The 13,164-nt window shown below is 38.2% G+C and overlaps 1 protein-coding gene across 7 annotated transcripts in view; it reads right to left on the reverse strand.

Moving 5' to 3' along the window:
- The window catches only part of MYO5A (myosin VA), a 101,121-nt gene that overhangs the window by 9,342 nt on the left and 78,615 nt on the right, over window positions 1-13,164 (reverse strand). For 4 of the 7 annotated variants that reach the window (XM_030497454.2, XM_030497457.1, XM_030497456.1 and 1 more), the window contains 7 exons: window positions 12,465-12,692; window positions 11,428-11,436; window positions 9,700-9,800; window positions 6,991-7,189; window positions 3,342-3,435; window positions 1,058-1,204; window positions 513-667 (listed from right to left, as the gene is read on the reverse strand). In XM_030497454.2, the coding sequence (XP_030353314.1) occupies window positions 513-667; window positions 1,058-1,204; window positions 3,342-3,435; window positions 6,991-7,189; window positions 9,700-9,800; window positions 11,428-11,436; window positions 12,465-12,692 (933 nt within the window). The remainder of the gene's footprint in view (window positions 1-512; window positions 668-1,057; window positions 1,205-3,341; window positions 3,436-6,990; window positions 7,190-9,699; window positions 9,801-11,427; window positions 11,437-12,464; window positions 12,693-13,164) is intronic. The other 3 variants (XM_030497461.1, XM_030497460.2, XM_030497458.2) reach the window with 1 other exon arrangement.

Raw genomic sequence — 13,164 nt, forward strand, 5'->3', positions numbered from 1 at the left:
AAACTCCATAAAGCATAAGGCATATTTATGTCTTAATAATGCCTTCAAGATACCCCTGGCCTAAACTTTCCCAGCCAATTCACGGCAAAGATTTTAGGCAGTAACATATTATTGTCTGTAGGTGAAGCAAATGAGATCTGTGAACCAAAACTGCAAATGAAACAACTTAATTAAGTGTTCTGGAGAAGATTAACAAAGACTCACTCACTACACAAACTCTTGACTACGTCCAAAAGTTTATAAGCATAGCTTCAGAGGAGGAAGACTATTCGATATAAAAAGAAGGTAGTTCTTTTTCCACTAATTCAAAGCATCTACAGTATTATATGGATAAAATGCTGTTGATGTAATTTGTTGCTTCTTAAGATCACTTTTTTGTGACTTCAGTGGGCAGAGTTTACCGATCAGAAATCCAGAGCCAATTCATTGAAAGCCTTGTCCTCACTCCTCTATCATAAAATTAAAAGCAAATTTTAAATTAACATTTTTCTAAACCAAGCAGACTAACTAACCTTCAACACTTTTTTGATGCCATTGATGGTAGAAGTCAACAACGACCGCACTTTTTGGTCATCATTAAGGTAATCTGCATGGCGCACACACATGAACAAAATATATGCTGGTAGTCCTGGAATCAGGTTGACAGCTACCCCACGTGGTTTCAGCTCTTGGGAAAAACAAACACACATTGTTTTGTTAAGTGTAAATTCATTGGAAGATGCCCTATGAAGTAATCGCAACCTCCCCAGTTAATGATACATACATATCTAGATCAGGCCAGTGAAAACTAAGAGCAGCCACTTTCTTGGCAAAATATCAGAACAGAATAAAAAGAAAACCATAACTGCCTGCTAAAAAACATGCAGGCACATTAGTATGTACTATACTCATCAGGAAGAATGATTAAATTACAATAGACATTTAGAAGTTTTAGATAAACTAAACACTGTCAAAACCAAAATAAGCTATTCATTTCAAATGCAAATTCAGTGTTCTTCCAATTCATTTTTCAGGGTGTGTGGGAGGAGAGCAGGCAGCAGATGAGAAAGATGCTTACCTAAAATAAGATTCTTGACAAGCTTTTGTTCGTCCTCCTTCTTATATTCTAACATCCCTTGGAAGTCCTTTTCTTTCCGTGGAATGTTAACCGGACGAATAGGCTCGTCAATGATTTGTCCAGGGGATATGTTCTCCATCTGGCCCACTGCAGAGGGAAAATGAAAAGAAATTATGAAATATTTTCCAGTGTAACCAATGCATACCAGAGGAAATTATTTCTAAGGAAGAACTCCAGCATAGAGAAGTAAAAAATATGTTTTCTTTGGTTCAGAATAACATTAATCAACAAAACTCCCATTAAACAAAAAGATTGTTGACAAATGTATCTCGGGGTGGCATTCCTCCTTTGAAGAAGAGTGGAAATATGTGAATAACATCCACTGATACAAACTTACTGCTGATTTCCTGGATTTTATCATATAAAAGCACAAAGGCAAAGCGATAGCTGTTAATCACTTAATCCCAGATTACTACTGCAAAGGGTCACTGTTAATTGTTCTGCAAAATGTTGGTACTTTTCAAGCTTGATGTTTGTTGCCAGTTGTAGTAGATTTACCTCAACCAGCAGCCAAACACCCACACTGGCTCCAGCAGGACAGAGAAGAGAATATTAAAAGCAAAAGTGAGAAAACGTATGTATTGAGAGAAAATTGGTTTAATAAGCAAAGGAAAGGGGCAGGGGGAAGCAAAGCAAAGGCAATCACTCACAACAACCCATAGGGGGATTGATACCCAGCCAGCTTCCAAACAACAGCTATCTTGTATGCAAAAAACCTGTCTTCTGGCTCCTGACGTTAGGTGGTATGGAATATGGAATATTCCTCTAGCTAGTTTGGGTCAGCTGTCCTGATTGTGTGCCCAGGCGTCTTCCTACCTCCCTGCTTACTGAGGGAGCAGAGTGGGGAAAAAGAGACAACCTTGACACTGTGCCAGCTCTGTTCAGCAACAGCCAAAACATCAGTGTGTTACCAACACTGCTTTAGCCACAAATCCAAAACACAGCATTGTACAGGCTGCCATGAGGAAGTTAACTCCACCCCAGCCAGACCTACTATACCTTTCTATGTTAATTAGGTAACATACACAGATAAAACAATGTTTTCAGAAACATTTTCCCCACTCTGTGTTGTGTATGAATACTGCTGTGGTCTTGTCCACAGTAGTAACCAAAGAATATTGAAAGAATTTAAAAACAAACTTAGTTTGAGTAACCTTTCGAAAGGATGAAATATCCACCTTGTTGCATACAGTACCTCACACTATCACATTCAACACCCACGCTCCACGTGATTAGGTTGAACGTTTATTTTTGCAAAGCAGAACTCAGCTTCATCCCATGCAAGCTGCATCCTCTTCTCACAACTCTCCTAGCTGCATGCAGTTATGAACTGCTGGGTATGTGTGTACTGTCAAACAGGACAGAAAATGTAGAAATCCAAACTGGAGCTCAGGGAGAGATCCCACTAACTGAAGGATAATATACTCCTGTTAATCCAGGTTTAACCAGATATCACTGTTCTTTTCAAACACTGAAGACTACACAGTCACTGATTTCTATCTTAGTACTCAATAAGACAATAAGGCAGCAAGCTTGTTTCTGGAAAAAGCAGATGACCATGAAAAGCTTCTGAAAGGTTAGGACCGGGATTATTTGAAAACAAATTCATACTTCAACTTTGTAACATTATTAATTGCTTTTAGCCATTAAAATTACTTATGCAGAGACATAGAAAGCTCTCAGCCCCACAAGTCCTGAGATCCTAAGGCAACTCACACTGACGCTCATAAAAATAAAATTAGCTTAGTCCATATCTCAGCATTCTCATATTCAAGTTTGGCCAGCAGCTCTGAAAGGAAACCTCAAGCAGAGAAAGACAGTCTCAGCATTCTTGGCTCCAGTGATACAGAAATTACCATTCAAAGGAAAACTGGGTAAATTATTTCTGCCTGGTTCATATTTAGTATCGCTTTTGTCTTGACAAAACCAGGTACTGTCTTGAGTACATAGACAGCCCAGGTAACATGCCTTTATGTTCAAACAGTTTCTGCCTCCAGAGAAACATCGATCTCCTTTACTCATTGCTCCAAAATACGGTAAATCTTCTAAATGTTTATAAAGGAACACACAATGCTCTGAGCGAACCTCCTGTTTCTGGAATCAGTTAACAGAGACTAATGCTACTGCAGACTTTATTCCCTCATGAATGCTAAAATAGATGGATATGATGACAACAGGATCACAAAAAGTAAACCAAAATATTTCTTGCCAAATATAAAAGTACCTTCAAGTTCACCAATCTTCTTAGCAAATACTTTCAACTGTTTCTTTAACTTGCGAACAGTTTTGTCTTGCTTTTCAAGCTGCTCCATTAAATCCTATAAATTAAAATGAGAGAAAGATTAAGGTATGAGAGAAATCCCCTTATGTGTGACAGAGACAAAATCAGTGCTGTTAGAATTACAAGGCAGTGAGGAAAGCTGAACAGTGGTGCCATCCTCTGGCTGAGGTTTGCAAGCTGGTATGCTGCCTATAACACACGCCAAATACCACAAATATTATTAAGTTATGTGCAGCAAGACAAAGGCAAAGCTCTTAGGCAGGTATATTCTGCAGACACTCAGAACTAGGTCAGTTCTTAGGCAGAAGGTATTTTGCTGCAAACACATCTCCCCAATGCTTCCTCTCTGCTCTTCCAAATGCCTCACAGAAATAATTTTCTTTATTATTTAACAGCTGGCCTGTATTTCTGCATCATTTATTCATGCCTTCAGGACTGACTCATTATTCAGACCTATCCATTTTACAGGATAAGAGAGAGCTCTGCAGAAGGACCATAACTTGCACTTGAATTTACCAAAAATCAAACATGCAGCATCTCTTGTGATGCTCTGCCATTTCCCTATTGCTTGCTGTCATCACATTTCCTTACACTGAAAATGGTGTCTTGCATCTTTTTATTCTGCACCTGAATACCTAGCACCTAAAAGTCCTACTCTTGCAATAAACCTGTATCTTTTTTTCAAAGGAGCACTCCCCAGAAATCTATCCTTGAATAATTCTGTGACCAGTGGTAGTGCACTCATAAAATAACCATGTAACTAAAAAGGGGATGTCTATCTAAAGGAAGCAAAACCTCAAGCTCAAAAAAACCTGAGAGCCATTCCAGGTTAAGGGTAGGAAAGCAGCTTAAAGAAAAATGCTGTTTCATAAGCATGATTCTTCCTGGAACTGGTAAGAACGCAAGGGACCATGAGCTCCTTGCATCAAAAGCATCATCTGGGAAACATCACCTCCCTTAAAGTACTGAAAAATATTATTGCAGCATGGGCAACAGCTTAGAATTTAGGCAGGAATGGTTCTTAATCATGTAGCAAAGAGTTTATAACCTAATATAATATACTTGAGCAGTAAGATATTAGGCCTGTTCAAAGAACAGAATCAAGGCCATGCTTCACATTAAAAGCAGTGTCCAATTTTGCAACGGAAATCCTGCTAATAACACCATATTCTTTTGTCAGATATAACGATTTCCCCTGAAATTAGTAAAAAATATGTCTAAGTCCAACAGACTGTTTCAAATGCATCAGTGAAGGAATATGACTTCTGAACAACAAGTATGTGAGGACGAATAAAGTTCTTTCTGTGGTTCCTCTAAACAAACTGAACAGATTTCACATCTCTAAGATTTAGAATATCATGAATTATATTCTTTCAAGCTTGTGTATGGAGCTATCTTTAATATTTTATGGTGTTATCTTTAATATGATTATGGAAATACACTTTCCAATTTTATCCTACATAATTTTGCATTTTTTGAAAAGTATTTAAAGGTTATGTACTTTGATTCTGATACTTATTCACTGCAGATGTCAGCACTGTGAAGAGATTCATGAACAAATTCAGGCTATGACTGGATTGCTGGCATTATTCACTTTGGTAAGTTCCCATATGATCAGGCCCTTATTTTACTGAACTGCATTTAAATGCATCAAAGTTTTAAAGCAAGGAGTGGTTCTGAAAACTAAGCATCTTTTGCATCGTGTACATCTTTTTCAGGGCAGCATTAAGTACTATTCAGAAAGAAGCTGCTTTGCTCTAGTGCAAGACTTATATTAGTAACAAAACTGTGCATCAAAAAGAGACACAGATTACAACAAAGGACACTAAGACTAACAAAAAAAGCAGTGAGGGAAGTAATTGGCATCGTGAAGCTCTCTGCAGGGGATTTCCTTTGAAAGGGAGAAAGGGAGGCAGCCTGCTTTTCAATTAGTGCTCCAGAAACAGCAAACGAGACAACAGAGAAACAGGGTTCACGTGATCTACATACAATCATCCGTTTGTAAAGTGAAATCCGGTACAACTGATACTTCTTGGGATCATCTGCATACAACTCCTCATAAAACTGTAAAAGTAGGTACAGGATTGTTTTTTCCCCTCCCTTGAGACACTGATACTTCAGTAAGCACTATATAAATTAAATAAGATTACAACAAGATCCAGAAACTCTAATTTTCAGGTAATCTAGTCCTTAGTTGTGGTGTTCACAGAAGCTTCTCCTAGAGAGAAGCTGGTGTAGATGTGTTGCAGATGTTTTAAAAATGGGCAGTGCTAATATTGTGAAGGCTTGGAATATAACTTTTATGAGAACCCGGACAGGACATTTTCTTATGCTAATCAAGAATGGATTGCAGTGAATACTGCAATTCTAATATCTCATCTGGAAAGCCTGTAAATTATTTCCAGTCTAGGGCTGGAGTGGAAAAGAAGCATATACCTGACTTGAACTGGACTTGCAATACTCAAACATCAGAAGTGAAATACTAAGGAATGAGTCTGTATTTAACACGGAAAATTACATTCACTGTATTTGAAAATAAAGAGAACTCCTCTGCAATGTAATTACGTTACTGTGTTGTCTTGGGAACGCAGAATGTGATGAGTTGATCTCTGGAGGGAAAAAAAGGCTAAAAATCATAACATATGACTAAGCAGCGGGAGGGAGCTGTCAAAGACAGAAACATTCACCATCTACCTTTGCCAGTGAGAGACAGCTGCTGCTGAAGGCAAACTTATACTTTCAATCAGTTTTCCAACATCTCTTAGATGAACTATCTGATGCTTTCCTCAAAACCTTTGGTACTAAGACAAGAGCCCAACAATGGTAACTTCTGTAACATACATAAGCAGGAAAGACTACACTTTGGCTTGCTTAGAGGAAGCAGTGACACTCAGAGCTAGGATTTTTCTTCCTGAAGTGTCATGGTTCCTTTTACCAATACACAGTGATAAACCAATGATATTCCAACATGGGCCTCTCTGGAAAATTTCCCCATAAATGAACTAGCCTGCACATGAAGAACATACTCCTTTGCGGGGAAAGGTAAGGAGTTTCACCCCATCTTTCCTTCATACAAAAATGTTGTGCACTAAATAAGGAATACCAATTATTAGCTAAGTGACTTCTAACCAAGTTTCTTTTTCTGAAACTATTTTATCTTCAAAACATACTGAATAGTTGGAGCTCATAACACAGTGGATTATCTGTGTAGCTTCAGGAAGAGGGGAAGAAAAGTGGCATTAATGATTGAAGAACTATGTCGGAGTAAAATAAACAAAATTAACATATTTCAAAGGAAACACCACTACTTGACACTAATATTTTTTTATGACCTCCCTGGTATCAGCATTCTATTTAGTGATGATTAAACTCATCAGTTGAAAGCTGGGATCCATGAGCTTTCTCCATGCCACAAGCTTCAAGCAAATTCCCTGAAACATTACTTCATCAGCAAGTCCATTAGCTTACCTACAAAAAACTCACTGCACTCACACAATTTTTTGCAGGTTGCCATCTGATAACTGATAAGAACTTACAGGCACAGCAAGTCTGCAAGTCCCCTCTCCTGCTCCTGCAGCATCATTTCCCTTACCAAGTTCTCATTAGTCAGCCGGGTGATCTCATGTTGTAGACTGGCTTCAATGCGGGCCTCTGGAGGCAGCTGCAGATTCTGTGCTAGGAGCTGCTGCTGGCGATTGTTTTCCTCCTTCAGACTTTGGATCTCACCTCGCAGTGATTCCAGTTCGTTCTCGTGGCTCTTCTTCTGCGACTGAAGCTGAGACTCCAGCAGCCTAAAGAAGTTGAGCAACAGTTGCGTGAATGCACTTTGGAAAGTCACATCCCCAATTCTCAGAGGGAGTGTAAAGCTTTAGCTGCTGCTCAGGAACAATTAGCCATGGCTTGCAAAGGAAAATGAAAAAGGCAGGAGTACTCTTTAAACCCTTCAGTATGCCTTCTAATTAAAATAAGCTTGCATGATCAAAAAGTGGAGAGAAACTAATTGTGGCACTGCTTTGCATTTGCTCTGTGATTGAACACATACTCTATGTGGTGCCATTGAGAACATGTGGCAATAAATGCAATGCTAAGTCACTGCAGATTGTCACTGCTTTTAAAGGGGCTTTAAAGAGGTTTTACCTCTCATCAAGCAAACTATAAAATGAAGTCGACACTGTTGGCTTAAGCTAAGACCCTGCAATATTAAAGGAAAATCTTTTTAGAGTTAACTCTCTTCAGTCAGAAACCATTTAACTGCAAATTCACATAAATAATCTTTATTTTTACATTTAAACCAACATTTTGCAGAGGGTTGTCATTAGTGCATGAAAGGTTAACAACAGAACCAAACTCCGGACTGGGATCTGGGAGCTCTATTTTATCCTCACCACTGACTCACTCTTTCCCCTTGGGCACCTCACGTCTCCAATTCTCCTCATGTGAAATGAGGATAACACGTACCAGCCTCCTTCCAAGCAGTGCTGTGGGGATCTACTCTGCTTGCAAAGCACTGTCCAAGTGCTCTGACTCATTTCATACATACACACACACAGGAAACGACATTACTAGTGACTACTAGTATTCAATTAGACAACCTTTCAGGGTTTAAATATGCATAAGGCAGACACATTTATTAGTAATCAGACTGATCAAGCACGCAAGGGCAAATAGTCATTTACCTGCATTGCTATGCCATTTAATATAAAGGTTCTTGTCTCTACAGTGCTAGGACAAGAAACAAGAGGCGCAGAGCAAACACACCCTGCTCTGCAGAACACTTGCTCTAAGTTAGATCTTCACAGGCTTATGAAACAATGTTAGGTGTAGAATTTGTTAGCACAAGAAGAGGAAAGACTTTCATTAGTAGTATTCATTACCAAATACCTCCTTCTGTAGTTTCTGCTACCAAATGTGTATTACTGAAGACGATCAGCGCTGCTGATCCATTGAATGAGTTGCCAGTGCAGGACTAGGAACCATTTTGGAAGTCTGGGACACATGTATGGATACGGGCTGCACACACAGAGCCAGAACTGCATTTCCTAAGGAGGCAAATCTCACCCATTACATGACCAGATTGCAGTGAGTGCACTGAGGCTTGAACAGCCCCACAATGAACTTTTGTTTGTTGGTTATTTCGTGTCTTACATTTTGACTCTGGCATGGAGAAGAATGTTCAATTTCCTGAACCTCAGTCACAACAAGGAGAGTAAGACCCATAACTATTTGAAAGTCAAGAGTAGGCTGAAGCCAAACAATAGTTTTATGATTACTAAAATGACTGTACTTCTTTAGCCTGAAAAACTGTACAGGACATTAATTTCGATACCTGACATAAAGGCAGACAAATAATACATGGCTACAAATCTTTTCCCATTGTGGAGATTCTGGTATTTTACTGTCTATTTTTGTGCAAGTATTCTTAAGAATTATGTAATAGTTGCTGCACCATCTTAACTTTTTAAATGATAAAACTTGGCAAATAGAAAGTTTTGGGGACTAAGTTTGAGGAAACTCTTCAATTTGTATAATTCATGGTGCAGTTTTTTCTAATGTTAAAGCAATAGAAATACTGTAGCAGAAGCAAACCCATAGCAAGGGACACAGTTAGCTAGAAAGGAAGATGCAAATGAAGAAAAGAACCATTCTGAGAAGTCTGGTAACCTGTTGGCTTGTTTTAACCCTTCATAAACCAGCCAAAGTTCTCCGTCCTCATTCAGCATATGATAGTCCTGGGGAGATTGCCTTTCAAGAAAAGTGTTTAAAAAAAAAATACAAGAGAGATATGTGATGGTGACGAGATGACATGGTAAGGACATTACACACTAAATTACAGTTACTATAAAAGAGAAACAAAAAAATGCTCTGAAACAACTTAACAAATTACTTCTCTTGTTTATATGTATTTCTTCTTAATGACAAAGCTCAGTTGTCAGTGTTAGCCCAACTGGTTACTACATTTCATGCTGTCACAATAAATGTATTACAACAGACTATTGTGACCATTACTGGACAAAAGGTAACAAACCAGCATGGGGAATGGCACCCAGTCTGAGCAATGTAGCAATTAAGGACTAAGAAGACATAAATCTAGGAAGCTTGATTTTGCAGTTCCCCATTGTTTCCTAATCCTTTCAAATACTCCACACAGCAATTTTACTAATCAAATAAAATTATAACTCCAAGTGTTCTTTAAGTATGTTGACTTACATGGACGGAACTTACTGAGTATGATATGTCATACACACACACCGTGTCAGAGCAGACCCCAACTGATCATAGATTAAAGAAAGAAAATCTGTACCTGTTTGTTTCTTTCAGTCCAATATACGCCTGTGCTATTTCTCCTTTGTCTTTCATCTTTTGTACATCCTCCAAGAGGATTGTAGAATCTGTCATGGTATTCTGGAAAAAGAATGATGATTTCCAGGGTGAATTTAACAATGAAATTGTTCTTTACCCATATGGAACACTAATCCTTGAGTAGACACAGTAAAATTAGCGTGGGTACTTGAGCAGGAGATTAGTCCATGATTTCTATGTCCATTTAGCGTATCTCTTAAAAGGAACGTATGCAACATAGTCAGCTATCAGTCTAATAGGCAGGTACATGTTTTAACCTCTTCTCACTTGTTCATTGTGTAAAAGGAACAAAATAAATTTCACAAAATGATGAATGTGCATTTTATTTCACATTATCAGGAACAGCTGCTAATACTGAAACTGCAGAAACATAATTTTGCAAGCTAAATTCTATTAATATTTCTTAAACATAGCATTACATGTAGTCTTTTAAATCCCATAAATAAGGTCTATTCCTCACTTCACATATTTTAAGTACCCTGGCAAAGCAGGAAATAGTTTACAAAGGCTGGAGATTTCTTAAGTTAAATATCATCATAACACCAGTTTCAGTTCTGAATGCTTTCTATGGCACTTCTGCTTTTTCCTCAGTACACTTGGAATACTTAACAGATGTTTACAGGCACCTTGGCCAGTCTGATCTGAGTCACTGCTGTGGAATAACTGCAATGGAATCACAGGACTCTAATGAACATAAGGGATGGAATTCTGACTTTTCTTTTTGAAATTCTATTTTCCTGAGTAAAATTTTGCAAACTATTCCCAATAAGAACTTTGTAGACATAAATTTTGGAGCCTAGGTCTCTATGCCTAGTATGATTCATGTTCTCTAATATGAAAAGTCAATAAAATATGTAAGCTCCTCAAAGAATTATTCCCAACATCCCTATAAGATCTTTGTGATTTTTCTCCTATTATTACACAGTAAAACTGCTGCATCCCCCCTGCCAGTCTATCAAGCTTTAGCAGTCCGAACATATTTATTATTTTTGTGCTAATGGAAAAAATGCTGATTACTCTTATACCGTCAAGAACTACCTTATATCTACTACCTGCTGTAATTGTAATATTTGAATTAACAGCCTTAATTTAGAGTCAGTTCAGTTTCTCATTAGTTTCTCCTAAATATTATGTATTCAGCTACATCTTCTAATAAAATACTCAGCAATTCCTATCTACAGATCGCAATGTGAGTCCTCAGTGTTCACTGCATGCAAAGGATAACAAACTTTGTAAAGTAAGGTAGTTCTGCAAACCACAGACCTTTTTTTGGGGTGAAATTTATGGATTTTGCAAGTTAACAGAGATGTGATTTCTGAATTACACTGCTGCTCTTACTCCCAAGCACCCTCTGCAGGATAAATCAATTGAGCTGACTAGACCAGTTCCTGGATCTCTCTTTTCATGTTCAGGTGACCACAAACCAACAGTTCAAAATGGTTAAATTTGCTTGAAGTAACTTGTTCCCGTGCACGGAGTGGGAAGATGGGGATGCGGGGGCATAGGATAATGAGAAAGGTTTTTCAATAACAGCAAAGTGAAGTGCAAGAACAACTTCAAATACATGTAAGTTACTTATGAGAGGCAGAGAAATGACAGCTCAAGTATTGTAGAGAGTTTTTTTAGCATTTAACAGTTCTGGTTTATAACTGTAGAAGAAAATATGTACCTTATCCTCCTGGCAATCAAATTGGTAGGCAAGAAAGAAGAAAAACAAACCATTTAAAAACAAATCTGGCTGTGCTGCAGCTGTCCAACCTAACAAGCAGAAGCGATCTGCAAGCTGGCTGTTAGCCACCCCACAGGTCACCTTCATATTTCCCTCATACTCATAACTGCTGTAAAAATAACACTTGTATCCCACCACTGCTGAGAATAAGTTATTCGAGGACTTACTATTCAAGTATTTTTTTAAAATGTTCTAATATTACAGAAAAATTACTTTTGTTTTCTTTATAATGAATCATTTAAAACAAGACATACACCTTCATGCATCACAGACTTTTAATTTACTTAGGACAAATATAAACATAACTTTGCAGTAGCAAAGGAAAGATGACATCTCTGTTCATTCCTTGCTGTGGTTATGAAACACTAGATAGCTCAGATCAGTGGAAATGACTAATTCCTGGATTTACATGACACCTTTCCAGGTTGAACAACTAATTTTCAAAGCTTTTACTTCCCTAAGTATCTCATCAGAATGAGAGTTTTTTTAGAAGATATGCATTTCAGTGGTTGTAATCTACTCTTCTCAACAAAACCACGTAGCACCTTTTAGAAGAAATGGTTCCTTGTACCTCCCTACTGGACTATTAATTAAAAACAATTCCTGAGAACTACTGTAAATTTTCCAGTTGAACCACAGACTCACTAGAGAAATGATACTGCTCCAAATGAGAATTATTTCTGCAGTGTTAAAGGAATCTGGGGAGATTCTGGCGAGACTATTGGTATCTGCCAGCCTGGTGTGATCAGCATGATATCTTTACATGAATGCTGGTAGACCAATCCAAAACTGGTTTATTAATCGAATCTCCCAATTTGGACTGCCACAATCTGTGCACTAATAATAGATCAATGGATTACACTTACAAAGGCTTTCAAACCTAGACCATTTTTTTCTGCCTTTTCAAACACACTGTTAAACTAGCACAAGTGATGCAATGTAACTTTACCACACAGTGCATCTGCCAACTTATTTACCTTGGGTTGAATAGCCTCTTTCTGGCTAACAAGCTGAGACCTCAGGATGAGGACTTCTTCCTTGCGTACTTCAAGCTCTTCACTTACTGAAGTCAGCTGGTCCAGGAGGACTCTATAGGCAGGGGCACCAGGAGCAGTTACCTCTGGCGATCGTGTTTCTGTGAGGGCCTTCTGCAGCTCATTCAACTCATTCTTCAGTTTTTTATTCTCAGATTCAAGCTCTTGACGCTGCAAGAAAGGAACAATTCTGTCACCTAGCAGCATTCCAACCACAGGCACAAAACTACAGATAGAAATGGTAAAAACGATGAGTAACTGCAACAAATCAATGAATCTCTCCTGTATGCCTGGCCTCTGGTCTGAAGTGAATAGTGCCTGGGAGGACTTCACTAACAGGGCTAACCTTTTGTCTGAAGTGCAAAATCAGAACACATAACACATATATTTGAACCATACAGATTTGATAGGGAAAAAAATTACCAATCTTTATAATATAGTTCACAAGAAATAGTGCTCAGGAGGCCAAGAAGATTCTGCATCACTCAGTGATATTAGGAAATATTTTTAGTTTTAGTGGTCTAAGGTATGCAGTAATTTCAATAATGTGTAGAAAAGAGGGCCACATTTATCACTGTATTTTTGCTCAAATTACTTGCAAGCTGTGCTAAGTGCTTCAACAGAGAACTCCCCCTGTTTTAGG

This window comes from Strigops habroptila, chromosome 9 (assembly GCF_004027225.2).
Source record: "Strigops habroptila isolate Jane chromosome 9, bStrHab1.2.pri, whole genome shotgun sequence".
In the NCBI taxonomy this organism is placed as follows: domain Eukaryota; kingdom Metazoa; phylum Chordata; class Aves; order Psittaciformes; family Psittacidae; genus Strigops; species Strigops habroptila.